At 42.4% G+C, this 19,030-nt stretch overlaps 1 protein-coding gene across 4 annotated transcripts in view; it reads right to left on the bottom strand.

The window, feature by feature from the left end:
- The window catches only part of FOCAD (focadhesin), a 288,437-nt gene that overhangs the window by 81,256 nt on the left and 188,151 nt on the right, over positions 1–19,030 (bottom strand). For all 4 annotated transcript variants that reach the window (XM_075559987.1, XM_075559990.1, XM_075559989.1 and 1 more), the window contains 2 exons: positions 15,622–15,807; positions 13,327–13,448 (listed from right to left, as the gene is read on the bottom strand). In XM_075559987.1, coding sequence (XP_075416102.1) covers positions 13,327–13,448; positions 15,622–15,807 — 308 coding nt within the window. The remainder of the gene's footprint in view (positions 1–13,326; positions 13,449–15,621; positions 15,808–19,030) is intronic.

Genomic DNA, 19,030 nt, shown 5'->3' with positions numbered 1-19,030 from the left:
TATCTCTTACTTTAGGGCTTCAACATATTTTCCCATTTCCCTGCCAAGTAACATTGGGGCTTCACTGCACTGCTGAGAACACCCAGAGCCCCGCACTGGCCAAAAAAGCAAAACAAAATGCCACACTGGATGCTTTTGAGAAGACAAGGGTTTCTTAGACTTGGGTTTTAAAAAGGGTGGGGGTGAGGGATTATAGGGCGGAAAAAAGAAGCAAAGGAAACAAACTGATCAAAGGCTGAGTTTTTGAAAACAAAAACATCCAGGTCAGGAAAACTATAAATCAGAGGGTAAGATTAATTCTTCTCTTGCTGCTGCGACACCACATCTGAAGGTGGGGGCAGCCGCCAGCCCAAACTCCCCATGTGTCAAGGGATTACACCGTCATCAGAGTGTTGTATGGAGCGAGCTGTGAATAAATCTCTTGAAAATGCACTTCCTTGCTCTGCCCCATCCTGAAGAGACTTCGGGTAACAGTCTGAAAAGAGGCATGCTCTTATGCTCCCATAGGTTATTTCCAGCAAAGAAAATAAAATTACATCTTAAGATGTTACAAGTCAACATTAAAAATAACCCCACAACAACATATTTTAGAATGCTATTACAATTCAACTCAGTCACCCAAGTTGTCTGTGTTTTAGGATAAAGTTATTGGTTTGGAAAATACAATTCAATTAACATTTGTTAAATATAAAGTGTATGTCCAATTTGCTATACTTATGAGATGCCATGTGAGGAAACTCAATCCACAAAATAACTTCAAATCATGAAATTGCCTCCCGGTTCTTCAGTAGCTGGTAAAGTGGGTTTTCTGCCGTTGTATCGCCAAGTTTAATGAATGTGTCAACTTTTTTCCTTCATAAGTAGGTACACAAACACTCACAGTGACAGCTGTCTAATGGGCTGCTTAGCTGAGTGAGTCCTACCACTTGGGGAAGAGGAAACGTTTCTATGTACCTCAGATAATTGGAACGGTGAAACATTAAGCCTGCTTCTGAAAGAGCAGTCCACACACGGGGCTATAAGGGAGCAGGGCAAAGGAAGAGAAAGGTGCTTCTGGAGCTGAGAGCTGGTTACTTCAGGTCATCAGGGAAGATCTTATTGAGAATGTGAACTCTGGGCAAAATCTTCAAGGACACCAGGAAGGAAAAGCCAAGGTCAGTGCCTGTGCAAAAGGGAAATGGTGTAGTCTCTGTGGGAAAGAGTTGATAGATCCTCAAGAAGTTAAATATTGCACTACTATGGGTCTCAGCAATGTGCCCAAATGAATTTAAACACACACAAATTCCTGCAGACAAATGTTCAGAGTAGCACACACCCACATTCCTGGCAGCACGATTCACGATAACAGAAAGTTGGAAATAACCTAATTTCCCATCAAGGATGAATGGATAAACAAATGATGGTATACACATACAATAGAGTACTACACGATGTTAAAGAATTTAACAACGCACCTGTGCAACCCCTCCTACCAAGGATAAACTTCAAGGGCATCGGGCTGAATTAAATAAGACAATCACTGAGACCACTGCTATAAAAAGTCAGGAAAGGTTACACACAGGTGAAAACACATGCTTTGACGGTTGTCAAGGTTGGGAGGAAAGCACTCGGCTGTAGGCGGTTAACTTGGGTGAAGGGAAAGGCAACACACACGAAGCGGGCTGTGTTCACAACATGATCAGGGAAAAGGGAGATGCTGGGAACTGCATGAGAGTGAAAAGACAACAGGGGTAAATACCATTCCAGTCACTAGCCTGCAATCACAAGCGCCAGCACGCGAGTGGACACGCAGGCAGGCGTGCGAGCTGGACAGATGTGGGGGCAGCGAGCGAAGAGCAAATATTTAAAGCAGGTATGAAAAATCTTCTTTTTTGAAATTCATTATGCCTTTGTATTAGTATCCTATAGATTATCATTAAGTTTACCTGAAATACTAGCTTGACAGAAAACAGCTTGCAAAGAAACACAAATGTAAGAGAAAGTTAGACGAGAGAATGAAAAAGATCATGTTGTCCGCACAGATCCATATTTCACTTGAAGGAGCAGCGTGACCATCTAATTAGTTACTATGTTCAGAGCACATGGACAGGAGATTGGGTAGTGCTCTTTGCCTCCTGGGAGATCTTAAATCTGATTCATTCCATTTACAAGAAAAGACTCATTTTATCAGCCCTTTGTTAACCACTGGATGTCGATCAAGCAATAAAAAAATTGGGGTGAGGCTGCTTGATTGTCAAATGAGAAGAGTATAAGGTAGGTCCAACCAAACCAAATTCACTGCCATCAGGTCAAGCAGCAGGTGGAAATTATTTATAAAAGGAGTTTTTCATTTTAAAAGAAAAAATGCCAATTGTGAAGGGTACCATCTTTTGGATTTCCTCTTCTGTGGTTTTATCCAATGTGTATAACAGTCCGATGGACTTCTGTTTGTTGATCTTGTATCCTGCCACTCGGCCAAACTCTCTATTACTTCCAGTACTCCCCTTGCGGAGCTTTTGGGTTTTTCTATATAGAAACGCATATCATCTGCAAATAACGATAGTTTTACCTCTTCCTTCCCCAGACAAATACCTTTGATGTCTCTTCTTTGCTTTATGCGGTTAGTAAAACCTCCAGTACAATATTAAATAAGAGTGGGAACAAGGGGCATCCTTGTCTGGTCCCCCTTTTCAGTGGGATTTGTTAGTCTTTTCTCCATTGACTACCATGTTGGCTATTGGTTTTCATATATAGCTTGTATTGTCTTGAGGAATTTTCCTTCCATTCCTATCATCTCAAGTATCTTAAACAAGAATTGGTGTTGGATGCTGTCGAATGCTTTTTCTGCATCTATCAAGTTTTTCATGTCAATGTGATGAATAATACTAATGGTCTTTCGTATGTTGAACCATCCCTGCATCTCTGGTATGAATCCCACTTGGTCATGGTGAATTATTTGTTTTATATACTTTTGTATTCTGTTGGCTAGTATTTTGTTAAGGATTTTTGCATCGATGTTCATTAGGGAGATTGGCCTGTACTTCTTAATTCTTGTGGGATCCTTCCTGGTTTTGGTATCAGAGTTATACTAGCTTCATAGAAGGAGTTTGGGGGTTTGCCATCTTTTTCTATGTTCTGGAAGAGTTTGTGTAGGATTGGTGTTAATTCTTCCCTAAATGCTTGGGACAATTCTCCAGTGAAGCCATATGGTCCAGGGGATTTTTTTTGGTTGGTAATCCCTTGATAACCTTGTCTATTTCTTCTATTACTATTGGTCTGTTGAGATTCATGACGTCCATTGAGGACAGTCTATGGAGGGATTGTTTTCCAAGAATTTATCCATGTCCATGTTGTTGAATTCATTGGAGTACAATCCTTCGTAGTACTGTGTAATTATCCTTTGATTACATTAGGGTCTGTAGTAATGTCTCCTCTTTTATCCTTTATTCTTACTATTGAAATTTGTTCCCTCCTTTCTTTGGTTAGGTTTGCCAGCCATCTATCGATTCTGCTTACCCTTTCAAAGAACCAACTTTTAGCATCATTAATAGGGGGTGCAACAGAACAGCAAGGCAATGGAGTGGGGAGGTCCCCAGGGAATGCTGAAGGTGGACTTTGGGGCCATGGCATGGTGCCCCAACAGACTGGACTGAAAAACACTCCTAAAGGCCAACAAACAGTCCTTGAACTAACTACAAGCTTTTCTTTCTTGTTGTGTTTTTTTGTCGTTTGTTTGTTGTTGTTGTTTTATTGTACATTGTTGCTTGGTTTTGCTCTGTCTTGTTTTAGTGCATGTTATTATCTCTGCAGGTCTGTCTAAATAAGATAGGCTGGATGAACAATCCTGAGGAGAAAACAATGGGACCAATAGTTCCGGGGGCACATGGGAGAGGGGGAGGTGGGGGGAAAGGTAGTGGTGTTAACAAACCCTGGGACAAGGGAACAACAAGTAATCCAAATCGGTGGTGAGGTGGGTGTAAGAGGTTTGGTAGGGGTTGATCAAGGGTAATGTAATCAAGAGGAATTACAGAAACCCAAATGAAGACTGAGCATGATAGTGGGAAAGAGGAAAGTCAAAGGCAATAGAGGAAAGAGCTAGGAGGCAAAGGGCATTTATAGAGGTCTAAATAAAGGCATGTACATATGCAAATATATTTATATATTAGGATGAGGAAATAGATCTATGTGCCTATATTTATAGGTTTGGTATTAAGGTTGCAGAAGGACATTGGGCCTCCACTCAAGTACTCCCCCAATGCAAGAATACTTTCTTCTATTAAATTAGCATTCCATGATGCTCACCTTCCTGACACAACCGCTGAAGACAAAGTGGGTGAACAAGTAAATGTGGTGAAGAAAGCCGATGATGTCCCGCTATCAAAAGATATAATATCTAGGGTCTTAAAAGCTTGAAGGTAAACAAGCGGCCATCTAGCTCAGAAGCAACAAAGCCCACATGGAAGAAGCACACCAGCTCATGTGATCATGAGGTGCTGAAGGGATCCATTATCAGGCATCAAAGAACAAAAAAAATCATATCATGGTGTGTTCACCTCCCTGATACAATAGCTGAAGACAAACGGGTGCATAAGCAAATGTGGTGAAGAAAGTTTATGGTACCCAGCTATCAAAAGATATAGCATCTGGGGTCTCAAAGGCTTGAAGATCAACAAGTGGCCATCTAGCTCAGAAGCAACAAAGCCCACATGGAAGAAGCACACCAGTCTGTGTGATCACAAGGTCTCGAAGGGATCAGGTATCAGTCATCATCAGAACAAAAAATCAAATCATAGTGAATGAGGTGGGGAGGGCAGAGTGGAGACGAGGCCTGTCAGTGTGCAACGATGAAACATACAACTTTCCTCTAGTTGCTAAATGCTTCCTCCTCCCCACTCTCATGATCCCAATTCGACCTTAGAGATCTGGCTAGACCAGGGGATGTACACTGGTACAGATAGGAATCCAGGGTGGATGATTCCTTCAGGACCTGTGGTGTGAGTGGCAATACTGGGAGGGTGGAGGGAAAGGGGGAACTGATTACAAGGATCTACATGTGACCTCCTCCCTGGGGGATAGACAATAGAAGAATGGGTGAGGGGAGATATCAGACAGGGCAAGATATGACAAAATAATAATTTATAAATTATTAAGGGTTTTTGAGGGAGGGGAAAAATGAGGAGCTAATGCCAGGGACTTAAGTGGAGAGAAAACGTTTTGAGAATGACGAGGGCAATGAATGTACAAATGTGCTTTACACAATGATAGGAGTTGTATGAGCCCCTAATAAAACAATTTCAAAAAGGATAAATGAAGGGGAAATCAAGGTTTTAAATAAACTGTTTTCCATTAACTTAAAAACTCCAGTTTTTTAAAAATAAGGCGTTTGCTATCCACACATTATACATATGAATATCTACAGAAAAGTACTTAACTTTGCTACATGGACCCAGAGACAAATACTTTGATTCTCTCTCACTCACACACAGAGGCATAAACACTCACTCTTCTACGTTCTTAGAAGAAAAACCATTGGTACTTTGTGCTAGAGACCCTCCCAAAGCACTCAGTGTCTTATTGCTTACACGTAAGAAATAATAGGCTACAAATTTCTGCCAATGGTAATCTCATTTATATAAAATAAATTTTTTGGTTATTTCTGTCCTCTGACAAATGGTGGCCAAAGATCAGTGGCAGGATTTGAGGAGACCTCATTTATGAAGTAAAGTGACATTCACCTTTTGGTAGGTGCATTCTAAACATTTAAAACTTCCTATCTCAGTGTCACCCCCCCCAACCCCCCTACCCCCAACCACCATCTCTCTCTTATCTACTCTTTGGCTTGTCCTGTTCCTGCTCTCTCTCAGGATAGCATTAGCTTGAAAGCTGACAATTCAATCACATCGCCAGCAACCATTTACTCTGTTATTTAACAGGATGGAGGAAAACCCAGTTACCATAACAACTCACATCACATGGTAATTATGGAGTATCGAAAATACAGCAAACCCTACTTTTCACAGTGTTTTCTAAGAGGAATGTGTAATAAGCACAGATACTATTTTCCCCCATTATTAGGCTTCTTTTTAACCTAATTGTTTCATATTTTGAGGCTGCTAACACTACTCTATATTCTTCATGAGAAATAGGTTTTTAAAATCATGAGGGAACTGAAAGAAAGGCCAATATACTTCTTCTATTTCAAATGATGGATGGACCACAGCCCATGTACTTTGGGGCAATGTAGTGAAAATGTTTAGAGGAGGCATAAAACAAAACAAAATTGATTTATAAGGAAGAAATGATCAAACAGTGATCATTTTTTTAAATCATCTTATTGAGGGCTCATGCAACACATCACAATCCACACATGCATCAATTGTGTAAAGCACATTTGTACGTTAATTACCCTCATCATTCTCAAAACATTTGCTCTCCACGTAAGGCCCTGGCATCAGTGCCTTGTTTTCCCCCTCCCTCCAGTGATCACTTTTTTAGAAGTGTGCAACTGAAGAGGCCATTTAGAAGAGTACTCCCAACAAGTTCAGAAAAGATTGCCTTGAAATAAAAATGGAGAAAGGGAAAGAAAGAAAGAAAGAAAGAAAGAAAGAAAGAAAGAAAGAAAGAAAGAAAGAAAGAAAGAAAGCAAACAGAGCTCATTACCTAATGCTGCAATGGAAATAAGGTTGGAAAGCAGTACCGGATCAAGAAAATTTGCATGCGCCCAAAGATTGAGAAAATAATGAAGCGAGACTGCCACTGCCGTACAGGGATAAATCAGTATCATCCAATTTGGGGAGAGTATCATGTCAGAGCCGAAATGTCAAAGCATGACAAGAGAGGCAGCAAGCGTCAGGGAAGAAAACCACCACCAGCGTCCTGTCAACGAGCTACGGTAATTTCGGGAGGAGGGCAGTCAGGGAGCATGGAGAAGCCCTAGGAGATGGGACATGACCTCTGCCCATCCCCTCCCTGTATTAAAGGAGCAATGAGAAAGAGGGTATTTCAATTATAGAAATCCTAAACAGGACAATAATCACAAAGAACTGCTCCTGACATAGCAGACCAAACCCCAAATTAGGCTAAAATCTGTGGCTCTTCCAAACATAGCAAGGAAGAGTTTCACTCAAAGAAAAATGAATAGAAAAGGCAAAACAAGGTCTTCAAACTGAAAACAAACCTAAAAAAAAACAAAACAAAACAAAAACCACATCAAACTCACTGCCATCAAATTGATACTGACTGACAGCGACTCTAATAGGACACGGTAGAACTGCCCCGTGTGTTTCTGAGACCATTACTGGTTTTTTCTCCCACAGGCTGGCGGGTCACTTTGAACTGTCAACCTTGCGGATCGCAGCCCAATGTGTCTTTGCTGCTCCACCAGGGCTTCAAAAGGAAGGGAGATGTAACACTCTTCCCAGAAGGATCCATTATTGATTTAATAGTTAGCTACCTATGGCATTGGAAACTATATAATTACATAACCAGCAGTTGTTGAGTTGTTCAGTGCATGGAGTCTGTTCCAATGAATAGCAACTGTATGTACAACACAGCAAAGCACACTCCTTACTGTGTCATCCACACGACTGCTCAAAGGAGGCGCACATGTGAGCTCACTGCTGCAGCCACTATGTCAACCCATCTCACGGAGGGCTTCCTCTTGCTCCCTGAGCTTCTGCTTCACCAGGCAGTTCCTGGGAGGTATCAACCACTGGGTCAAGCAAACTGCACTTCAAAATCTGAAGAGTAGAGCACCTTATAAGTTCAAGACAAATTCACTCACTCACTCACTCACAAAATAAGCAAACCAATTCTGCCACTGAGCTAATCCAAACGCACACTGACCCTAAAGAACAGAAACCCAACTGCTTAGGGTTCCTGAGACGGTAAATCGTAACGGAAGCCAGCAGCCTCATCTTTCTCCAAAGCAGCTGGTGGGTTTAAGCCACTGACCCTGGGTTAGTAGATGAATGCTAAGCCCACTGTGTCACAAGGGTTCCCTAAATGTCCTGTAAGGGTATATAATTTCTGGTGTGCGTGTGAAAAACAAACAAAGGGCAGCACAGAAGGCCTTTAGCAAATGAAGATAATGCCACATCTCCTACTAAGACCCACCGATGGTTATATTCAGCACCAACTTAATAATAATAATATTTGGAGAAGGAAGCCACTGCTAAATGTACATACCCAAAAAAGAAAACCCAACTCTCAAAAGGGCTAAAATAATTGATTCAGTAAATAGGTATTCCTGTGTATTATATGCAGGTATAGGAAGTACTACAACTGCGTGTGACTGAAACAAACTCCCTGAATTCATGGAGTTTACATTCAATAAATAAGATACGAACTGCCAAGGGTGCTGTGCTGGACCACCCAAAGCTCACCTTCAAAAGGCCAGTGAACTGTATGTCTGGGGTGGATTTTATGGTATGTGAATGATAAATTTTTTTAATAAAGGAAAAAAGATAAGACTAAAAAGATACAATTAAGACAAACTAGAAGTTCTTTGTGACCTTTGGTGAGATTAAAAAGCAAGAACCATCAAAGAAAAGTCTGATACATTGAATTTAAAAAAAGTGTTCAAAAGATATCATAGGGAAATGAAAACACAAGTTACAGATTGGGAAAAATATTTATTTCTTAGAAGGAATTCCATATACTTTCCATACCCATCTTATACATGTATTGCTTAGAAGGAATTTCAAAGCACATTTCGTATAAGGACTTTATACTTAGAATATATAATAGACTCTTTTTGAAAGAACTATCTTTTGAAAATAAAAAATGGACCAAAGATCAGAACAGATAGTTCACTGTAGAAAAGCCATGGACAGCAATACATGCATGAAAGGTTCTCAGTGTCGTTAGTCATCCAGGAAATGCAAATCGAAACCACACAGAGAAACCACACACCACATTCTCATAGGATGTTTCGTTTTTTTTAAAACCGACCATATCCTTCTTTTAAGAAGCCCTGCTGAAGAGGGATGACAACTGGAGCTCTCATACATTGCTGGCAAACAAAAACTCACTGCCATGGGCGTCCTTTCACACTCAGAGCGGCCATACAGGACACGGGGGAGTGGCACTGGGTGTTTCTCGACTGTGAATCTTTATGGGAATAGAAAGTCTCATCTTTCTCCTGAGGAGTCGCTGGTGCTTTTGAATTACTGATCTTGAGGTAGACAGTCCAATCCATAACTCATTACACTACCAGGGCTCAGGCAACCACTTAAGAAAACAATTTGGTAGTTTCTTATAAAGTTAAACATACACTTACCACATGACCTAGTAATCCTACTCATAGGTATTTATTTATTATACAAAGTAAATGAAAACATATGTCGACACATAGATCTGAAAGAGAATGCTCATAGCAGATTTATTTACAACTCTGAGACAGGTACATCAACTGGTAAGCAAACAAACTGGGCACTGACAAACAATGGAATTCAACTCAGCTACACAAATGAATGAACCACTGATGCACACAACAAGAGAATAAATGCCAAAAGCTACGAGAATGCGCCAGATATAAAATCTCCCACACTGTATCGTCCCATTTATATGAAAAGGGAAAACCTAAAACCCTTCCCTCGCTCATTCCATTTATATGAAAAAGGGAAAACTATAAAAATAGGAACCAGATCAGAGGTTGCCAGGGACTGGGGTGGGGCTGGGTTGAGTGCACATGGGCACGGGAGAAACTCCAAGAGTGAAGGAAATGTCCGATATCGTGATTGCGGTGGCTGCTACACAACTGTACACACTACACAATGTAATTAAACTGCAAATACCTTAACATTCGAACTTTACTCGTTAAAGCCCTGGCCTGATAGATCAGGAGAAAGCCAGGGCCCTCTCCGCCCACTGAGTTAGCCTCGGAAACCCCCGGGGCAGCTCTACTCTGTCCTGTGAGGCCGCAAGCAGCTGGGATGGACTGCGTGGCAGTGAGTGAGATAAGACCCAGAGCTACTGTGCTCTAGGGTCTATGGATTCCAAAATACCCGGAGGGGGGGGGGCAATGAAAGCTAGGCAAAGTGTGAATAATTATTAAAGGTAGAAAAGAGGGACATGGGGACTTATATTGTTGTTTGTATGCTTTTGTTGTTAAATATTTTAAATGTTCCATAAAACTTAAGATTACTAGGACTTTGAGTGGGAAACTGGTGGGAAGGAAAGCAAAGTCTGAAGAAACTTTACCTGGAAGAAGAGAAACCAGACTGCAACAAGAGAAAGGCTGGATGCAAGCGATAGGTGAGTGGTACAGACAGTCTTGGGGGATTCAAAAAAAGAAAGGCAGCACATAATTCCCAGACTCTAAAGCCAAACGGCCTAGGTTCAAAACTAAGCGTCACGGCTTCCTAGCTCTGAACTGTGAGAAGATCACTTTCCTTGTTATAGAATGGTAATAAAACCTGTACCTACCTCCTGGCACGAAGATAGAAATGAAGAAATCATCCCACAGAGAGTAACTGCCAACGTCCTAAGCCGATGGCACAGTGGGGCCTCCTGCTGTGAGACGAGCAGTTTGAGACCACCAGCTGCTCTGCAGGGGAAAGATGAGGCCATCTATTCCTGTCAAAAGGTCCAGTCTCAGAAACCCACAGAGGCAGTTCTACCCTGTCCTATTGGGTTGCCAGGAGTCAGAATTAACTTGCCAACAGGGAGAAGCTCCATATTCTAACCATGGGGTTGGGCAGTTCAGGCCTTCCAGGTGCTGTGCGGGAGAAAGCTAAGACTACCTGCGTCTCTAGAGCGTTACAGCCTTGGGAACCACCTAGAGCGGTGGTACACAGCCTTCCGAATGCTGGTACCCTTTCATACCGTTCCTCACGTGGTGGTGACCCCCAACCAGAAAATGAGTTTTGTTGCTACTTCATCACTGCCATTTTGCGATTGTTATGAATCGGGCGACCCCTGTAAAAGGGTCACTCAACCTCCAAAGGGGCCGTGATCCACAGGTTGAAAACCACTGATCTAGAGGGTCACTGTGAGTTGGAATAAATTCAATGATGGTGGGATGAAGTTAAGTATTAGCTGTTGTTATTGTAATAATGGATGTAAAATCCACACAATCGGTGGTCACATGGTTTGATAAACCGTACGGCTCTTTTCCATGTGTGCGTGTGTTTCTGTACAAATGGACACGGTGGGGACAGAAGAGAGAACCCTAACTAAAACCCGGCCACAGGTTCGATCATATAGAGATGGCGTAACTCAGCCCAATATGACTTTCAACTGATTCCTAAAAAGGGATCTCATTTTCTCTTCTCTTTGACAATTTCTAGGCCAGTGGTCTCAACCTGTGGGTCATGACCTCTTTGGGGTTCAAATGACCCTTTCACAGGGGTCGCCCGATTTATAACAGTAGCAAAATTATGGCTGTGAAGTAGCAAGGAAAATCATTTTATGGTTGAGGGGTCACCACAACATGAGGAACTGTATTAAAGGGTCTCAGGAGTAGGAAGGTTGACAACCACTGTTCTAGGCTCTCTATAACACAGGCAACAAATTCTCTTACCCTGCAGCATTTGGCACATCTCGGATCAGTTTTGAAAGTCTTCGTTCCATTATCAGGCCTCTTCCATAGTCCACGCTCTTTCCTATTTCTAGTCTTATGGTGAATTTCTGACTGATTATAACTTTGAAAGATTGAGACCTTACCCATCAGTTGGCCTTTAAAGTCCTATAGGGACAGCTTTGAAAAACAAAAAAGCACTGAGTGTCTCCCTTCTCTTTGCCCACTAATGAAAGCTAGAGGGAATAAATGTAGTGGTCACCTCTATTTTCCCTTTTTCAAAAAATTCAAATCCTCTGCTCCCCAGGGATCCTCCTTCCTTCTTTCACCGAAAGGAAGTACTGTCTTCCTCAAAATAGACTCTGAACAAAATATTTGCCTGCTTTCACTTCAAACTAAACATCTGAAAGGAAAATGGTGGCATAAAACACAGAGGCCCTTCCTCCACTCAAGTCCTCCCTGAATACAAGAACACTTTATTTTATTAAACTGGCATTCCATGATGTATATCTTCCCGACATGATCGCTGAAGACAAATGTGTACATAAGCAAATGTGGTGAAGAAAGCTGATGGTGCCTGGCTATCAAAAGATAGAGTGTTGGGTCTTAAAGGCTTGAAGGTAAACAAGCGGCCATCTAGCTCAGAAGCAACAAAGCCCACATGGAAGAAGCACTCCAGCCTGTATGACCACGAGGTGTCTAAGAGTTCAGGTATCAGGCACCAAAGAGCAAGAAATCATATTATTGTGAATGAGGGGGAGTGCAAAGTGGGGACCCAAAACCCATCTCTAGGCAACTGGACATCCCCTTACAGAAGGGTCTCGGGAAGGAGACAAGCCAGTGAAGGTGCAGTGTAACAACGATGAAACATACAAGTTCTTAATGCTTCCTCCCTGCACACCATCACGATCCCAATTCTATCTTACAAATCTGGCTAGACCAGAGGATGTACACTGGTACAAATTGGAACTGGAGACACAGGGAATCCAGGACCGATGAAACCTTCAGGACCAGTGATGAGAGTGGCAGTACCAGGAGGGTGGAGAGAAAGTAGGGTAGAAAGGGGGAACTGATCACAAGAATCTACATATAACCACCTCCCTGGGGGATGGACACCAGAAAAGTGGGTGAAGGGAGACGTCGGACAGTGTAAGACATGACAAAATAATAATAATTTACAAATTATCAAGGGTCCATGGGGGGAGGGGGAAAATGAGGAGCTGATACCAAGGGCTCAAGTCGAAAGCAAATGTTTTGAGAATGATGATGGCAACAAATGTACAAATGTGCTTGACACAATGGATGGATGTATGGGTTGTAATAAGAGTTGTATGAGCCCCAATAAAATGATTAACAAAATAAACAGAAATGAAAAGCAAGTTTTTGTTTCGGACACACTTTGTACTTACTGTTAATTTCCAATACTGCCAAAATGCAAACCCTAGTGCCCTGCACCCAAAGGACTGGAGTGAAGAAAAGGAAATGGAAATCTGATTTCTTCAAATAGGCTGAGACGCGTTCCAGACAGCGAAAGCTCACCATCGATTCAGTCAGCCAAGGCCCTGGACACTCCTGCCTAATAATTATGCTAAATAGTAGGGAAAGTATGCCGGTTTCTTTCAGAAGTATATTCAATACTATTCAGTTGGCTCAGCTATTTTGGTTGCCTTTACAAGCTACTTCGTTTAATATGATAGCAAAACGGCATTTCTGCCGGTCAGTATTTCTAAACAAAAGTAAATTTCATAAGCAGAAAATGAAATTGGGAAACCCCAAAACACAGGCAAAGGGAAACGAACCTCTTCAGACTATGGGAAGGTCCCTACCTCGTGTACTAGAGCAAGGGACGTCTGCTTGAAACTTCTCCCTCTACTGGCCATCAGTCGATGCAATGGTTTGCCATCTTTACTCTGATACATCGAGACATCGTAACAAAACAACATGCCACCTTGAAACAAAAATAGGAAACATAAAAAATGTTTCCGATAAGATTCATTACATTCTCAAGAATACAAACTTAATCTAGCTGAAGAAGGATATTTAGTAATATAAAGATAATGTGCAGAGCAAATTATGGTTTTTTGACTACTGGTCTACAAGGAAAGGCTCATTACATTCTCAAGAATACAAACTTAATCTAGCTGAAGAAGGATATTTAGTAATATAAAGATAATGTGCAGAGCAAATTATGGTTTTTTGACTACTGGTCTACAAGGAAAGGCCGAAGAGATAGCTAAAAGTTATTTTATTTAAAATATCTTATTTATAAATTAGTAAATTTATGAATTAGTCAGAAGTGTATTATTTGTTTGCAAATAAATTGAAAATAGATAAACGAGCAAATGTATGGCTGTTATAAATGCTCATTTAAAATTTATAAGCAGTTGCCTCTAGAGTTCATAGTGCTTTTAAAAATTAAATTTAAATTAAATAAAAATGCTTGAGTATATTCATCTTCATAAATGCTCAGTAACAAGGGTTCTTTTGGTTTCTCTGCACACGTTATTAAGGGGTGAAGCTGAAACCACCCGAAGGAAGGACCTGGCTCTCCCACAACCCCTGAGGACTCCTGAGACTGCATTTGAACTCTTGCAACCACATATATTAATTCTCCCTCTCCTCTTCTTTCCGTCTACTTCTCCTTCTTGCCCACACTCTGGTCAGCTAAGTGCCAACTGAGATTCCAGCTCCCACTCACCCTCAAAGAGAACGGAAAACAACGGCAGTCAGGCAAGTGCGGAAGAATGCCTTAGGGTAATTTTGGAAACTACCCGGGGAATTCTGACATATCCCAAACTTCTGTGATTGTGGATTTGCCTGTTTCTTCTTTTAGTTCTGTAAATTTCTGGATTATATAGTTTAAGCTATATTATTGCCTATTAATTAGCTATTTTCTTATTGAAATGGCTTTATCTTCATAGAATGTTGCCTTCATTTCGAACTTCTTCACGTGTCTGGTACATTTTTGTTGAATGTTGGACATGAAAAAAACCACAGAGGCTCTAATGAGTTTCTCCTCTCCTCTGTTAGGCAGGTGAGGGGAGGTCTGATCATCTCAATTTAATCAGGAAGTGAGCTGGATTAGGCTTGAGCCCTGGTGGTGCAGCAATAATTAAGCACTTGGTGGGAAGAACCCACCCACTGTGCTACAGGAGGAAAAGGGTGGCAAGTCTGGTTCAGGAAAGATCGGCCACCTTGGAAACGGCGGGGGCTGCACTACTCTGCCCCACAGGGTTGCGGACGGGTTGGAATCAACTCAATGGCAACCGACCTTGGTTTGGGTTGACAGTGCCAGTAAATGGCAGCACAGACCTGGTCCACCCCTCTCCTTAAGACATGCTTCCTCTATCATTTTCAAGGACGCTCTAAGGAGTCCTGAGGAGCTGTGGGAAATCTGGGTGGTTCCAGTTTAGCGCTTTAGTTTCCCATCCGATGGACTTTCAACATTTAGCCCATATCTTGGAGAAACAAGCTACGCATTTGAGGCTCCTCAAGTCCATAGTAGTATCACTCCAGCATCCCGCTAACGGCGAGACCTCTGTGGTTTATCACCTCTCACACCAGTCTCTTGCCAAGTCAAGCCCCATTCTCAGCCCGCAGCAATGGCCAGAAATCATCGTACACCCAGGTGGAAGCAGCTGTGGAGCTCCAGGGTCAATTTCTCACATGTGTGCGCTGTTTCCAGGGCCCTGCTCCTAGCTCTTCTTTCTTTCCTAGGGACCACAAGACTGAAGGAGATGGTCCAATCTGCCAGAAGCCTTCGGTGAGGGCTCAACGTTAGGAAACGTGTTATGCAGAAAGGTCTCTAATTCGTCACTCTGTGTAACCATTGAGAGTGCTGCTGCATTTCCTGTTCTCCGGCAAGTCTCTGCTAGGCCAATCCCCAGTCTGTGATGGGATTCACTAAATGGTCTGCTTTTTAAAAAAGCAATTTTCTCCCTATTCTGGAATTTTAGTCCCTTTATTCATCATGCCTTCCGAAGCCTTTTTAAATGGGATTTTAAAATTTTTGTAACTTATACAGCTTTGTCTAGTTGTGTTCTCACCATGACTTTTTCCGTCTTGGAAGGAGAAGTTGAGCCATCATATTAAAAACCTGCACTTTGATACAACCCACTCACCTGCAAGGCCAGGTTTCAATCCTGGTTGTTTGTTGGTTTCATACATTTTCAACATAAAATTAGGGATTCCTGCGACAGTCTTTCCCTGATCTGAACGGACACCTCCTCTTAAAGCCGAGTGGTACACCCCGCGGGGCATATTCACCATTTCTTGTTTCACAAGCGACGTAAAAAATTCCTCCAAAGCTGTAGGGGATAAAAGTAAATAAGTTCAAGGGAAACTTTCATTCTTAACCTGCAGATAAAAAAACGTGGCTATATTCCAGAGGAACATAACAAGGCAAACATGAAACTCGTAATTCTATAACTTCATCATCTCTTTTGAGTCGTTCCCAAATCAGAACATGGCACCTAATTACTGACACTTAAAATTCTAGGGGCATTTTAAAATTCCCCCCTTTCTCTCACCCATCACTCTAACTCACTAGCAAGTCCTTCTAGATCAGTGGTTCTCAACCTTCCTAATGCCACGACTCTTTAATACCTCAAGTTGTGGTGACCTCCAAACATAACATTATTTTTGTTATTACTTCATAACTGTAATTTTGCTACTGTTATGAATCAGGTGACCCTGTGAATGGGTTGTTTGATCCCCAAACGGGTCACGACGCACAGGTTGAGAACTGCTGTTCTAGATCTACCTTCAAATACATCCTCATTCCATCCATCTCCTACATGTCTGGTCATCATCTTTCCTCCCTGTCACTGAAGTACCTATCCTCTACCCAAAAGCCAGAACAGTAGCTGGCTCCCCAAATCTTCCAAAAGTTTTTCACTGTATAAAGAAGAACCTCCAATTTCTGATAGTGTGCTGAGCCTGTGGTCCATGACAACAGTCTAGGGGATGCTATGCTACGTCATTTGGCCTAACAGAGTGCCCACAAAGAGAGTGTCCCATAGCCTACGTGTCCCATAGGCTACGTATCCCATAGCCTACGTGTCCCATAGGCTACGTGCCCCATAGCCTACGTGTCCCATAGCCTACGTGTCCCATAGCCTACGTGCCCCATAGCCTACGTGTCCCATAGCCTACGTGTCCCATAGCCTACGTGTCCCATAGGCTACGTGCCCCATAGCCTACGTGTCCCATAGCCTACGTGTCCCATAGCCTACGTGCCCCATAGCCTACGTGTCCCATAGCCTACGTGTCCCATAGCCTACGTGTCCCATAGCCTACGTGTCCCATAGGCTACGTGCCCCATAGCCTACGCGTCCCATAGCCTACGCGTCCCATAGTCTACGTGTCCCATTGCCTAAGTGCCCCATAGCCTACGTGTCCCATAGCCGATGTGGATGAGCAGCGACTGCTCTTTGAAAGTCTGGCAAATGGCCGTCTAACAGGCAACATTTGTTTCTCCCTGTGAGAGGAAGGAGGAGGAAGGAAAACTGCATATGCAGGCAAACCATGAATCCAGTAGGTTAGACCAGGGAATGGCAAACTGTGGCAGCCGTAGGTAGCTTTCAGTACATCCATATGGCTCTGAAGTAAAACTGAACAATTTTAAAGGCAATGGTAATTCCAGTTGTTTGTAAAAATAAATTTATGTCTCTCCAATAATTTTTATATTGTTGTGAGGGATAGGAGAGGCTCTTGGCATCTCAAAAGTTAGCTAATCTCTGGACTAGTGGAATAAGCAAACATCAATATCAATGACCCTGAGACCAAAAGAACTATCTAGTGCCCAGCTACTCTGAAGGGGTTCACATTAGGAGGTCATGGATAGAGTGGGAGAAACACGTGGAACAAAATTCCAAATCACTTTTAAAAGGTCAACTTCATTTATCGAATAGAGACTGGAAGAATTCCCAAGACGATGTTACTCAGTCACCCTTCAAGTCATCCAAATGGCTCGATTTTCAGCCAAATGATAGACAGGTCTACAGAGGGAACAAATCAGTACAGACACATTAGAATAATCAACACTTGAGATCCAGGGGTCAGCATTTGCCCAAGGACAAGGTTCAGAAGTATTTTAAAAAGTAGACAAAAGGGGTGTGTGTGTGTGTATGTGTGCTGGGAGGTGGGAGGGTTGGGGAGACGTGTTTGAAAAAGGAGAAATGGGAACAGGAGACAAAGGGAGAGAGAATAAGTGAAGCTAATATGGAGAGCACAGCAATCAACGAGATGAAGCAAAATGTGAAGGAATTGTCGAGTGGGAAACTGATCTGCTTGGAAACCTCCACCCAGTTCACAATAGTATGTAAAGAAAACAAACCACCCCCACCCCACCCCTTGGAGGGCATAGTACTACTCTGATGCACACTGGATCACTGGGTTTGGGAACTGATGACAGTGACACCAATGCTCATCTCAGCACTATCCACAGTAGCCAAAAAGGGAAAACCAAAACGAATGAGTAAACAAAATGCGCTGCATGTATCCCTATGAACAGTATATTAGTCAGCCGTTGCGGTAGCTCATGCACTTCATGCTAAGTAAATCTAGCCAGCCCCAAAGGAAAGCCTCCTGCAGGGTGTCACTTAGACGCAGTATGCGTGCGGTTGTTAGGGGCTGTTGAGTGGATTCAGACTCGCATGAATATAAACTATAATGAGTGGTTATCAGCGGGGAATAAAAGGTGAAAGGGGAGATTTTTTGCTTAGAATGAATTGAATAGGTGTTAAGGGTGGTGGGATAGCTTGGAAAGACAGTGAGAATGGAGGTACAACTTAATGAAGAAAATGTTGAAGAAGGTAGTCAGTGTCACTGAAGTACACATGTGGAAACAAGGAAATAGTGAAGGTCCTTACATATATCATCATCATACAAATGAAACAACCAATTTCTGACTTGATCCAGGCCTTCGATGATCAAGCCCTTGACTACCCCTCTGGCCCTATCTCCTACCACCCTCTTTCCTTGTTAATGATGCTCGAGCCATGTCTCTGGATCGCTTAAACTCAACGATCACATCTAAACCAGGCTCACTGTGCTTGCCCGCCCCACTCACTCCAGCTTTCCATGCACTCGGGCTTTGTTCTCTGGTTCTTTTCAGAGGGAATTCCACGACCCTCCGTCACTCAGCAGCGCTATCAGTATAAGCCATAAAAACGGATATATTAGTTTATCATTTCCTTGCTCACATTCATTCTAATTGAGCGCAAGATAGCTATTGCATGCGGTTTTGCTTGTTACAGGAAAACAAAGGAACCTACACATGTATATAGTTTAGGCAGAGGAGTTGGGGATAGGTGTGTTTACTTTTACTGCAAATATAGCCAGGAATTTGGTGGTGTATACAAGAAGCAAAATAATAAAAATTTCTTAGATCTAATCAAGGTCCCCCAGGATTTGGATGGCTGTCCTTGGGATTTAGGAGCATGGTTTTGAGGGACAGCAATGTTAACGGGCATAACATCCTGGGGGAAATGGCAAGCGGGTCATGTCTGAGCTCCTCCTGCTCCAGGG

This window comes from Tenrec ecaudatus, chromosome 10 (genome assembly GCF_050624435.1).
Source record: "Tenrec ecaudatus isolate mTenEca1 chromosome 10, mTenEca1.hap1, whole genome shotgun sequence".
In the NCBI taxonomy this organism is placed as follows: Eukaryota; Metazoa; Chordata; class Mammalia; order Afrosoricida; family Tenrecidae; genus Tenrec; species Tenrec ecaudatus.
Note: the sequence above shows the minus strand (reverse complement) of the source record. Positions and strands in the feature narration are given on the sequence as shown.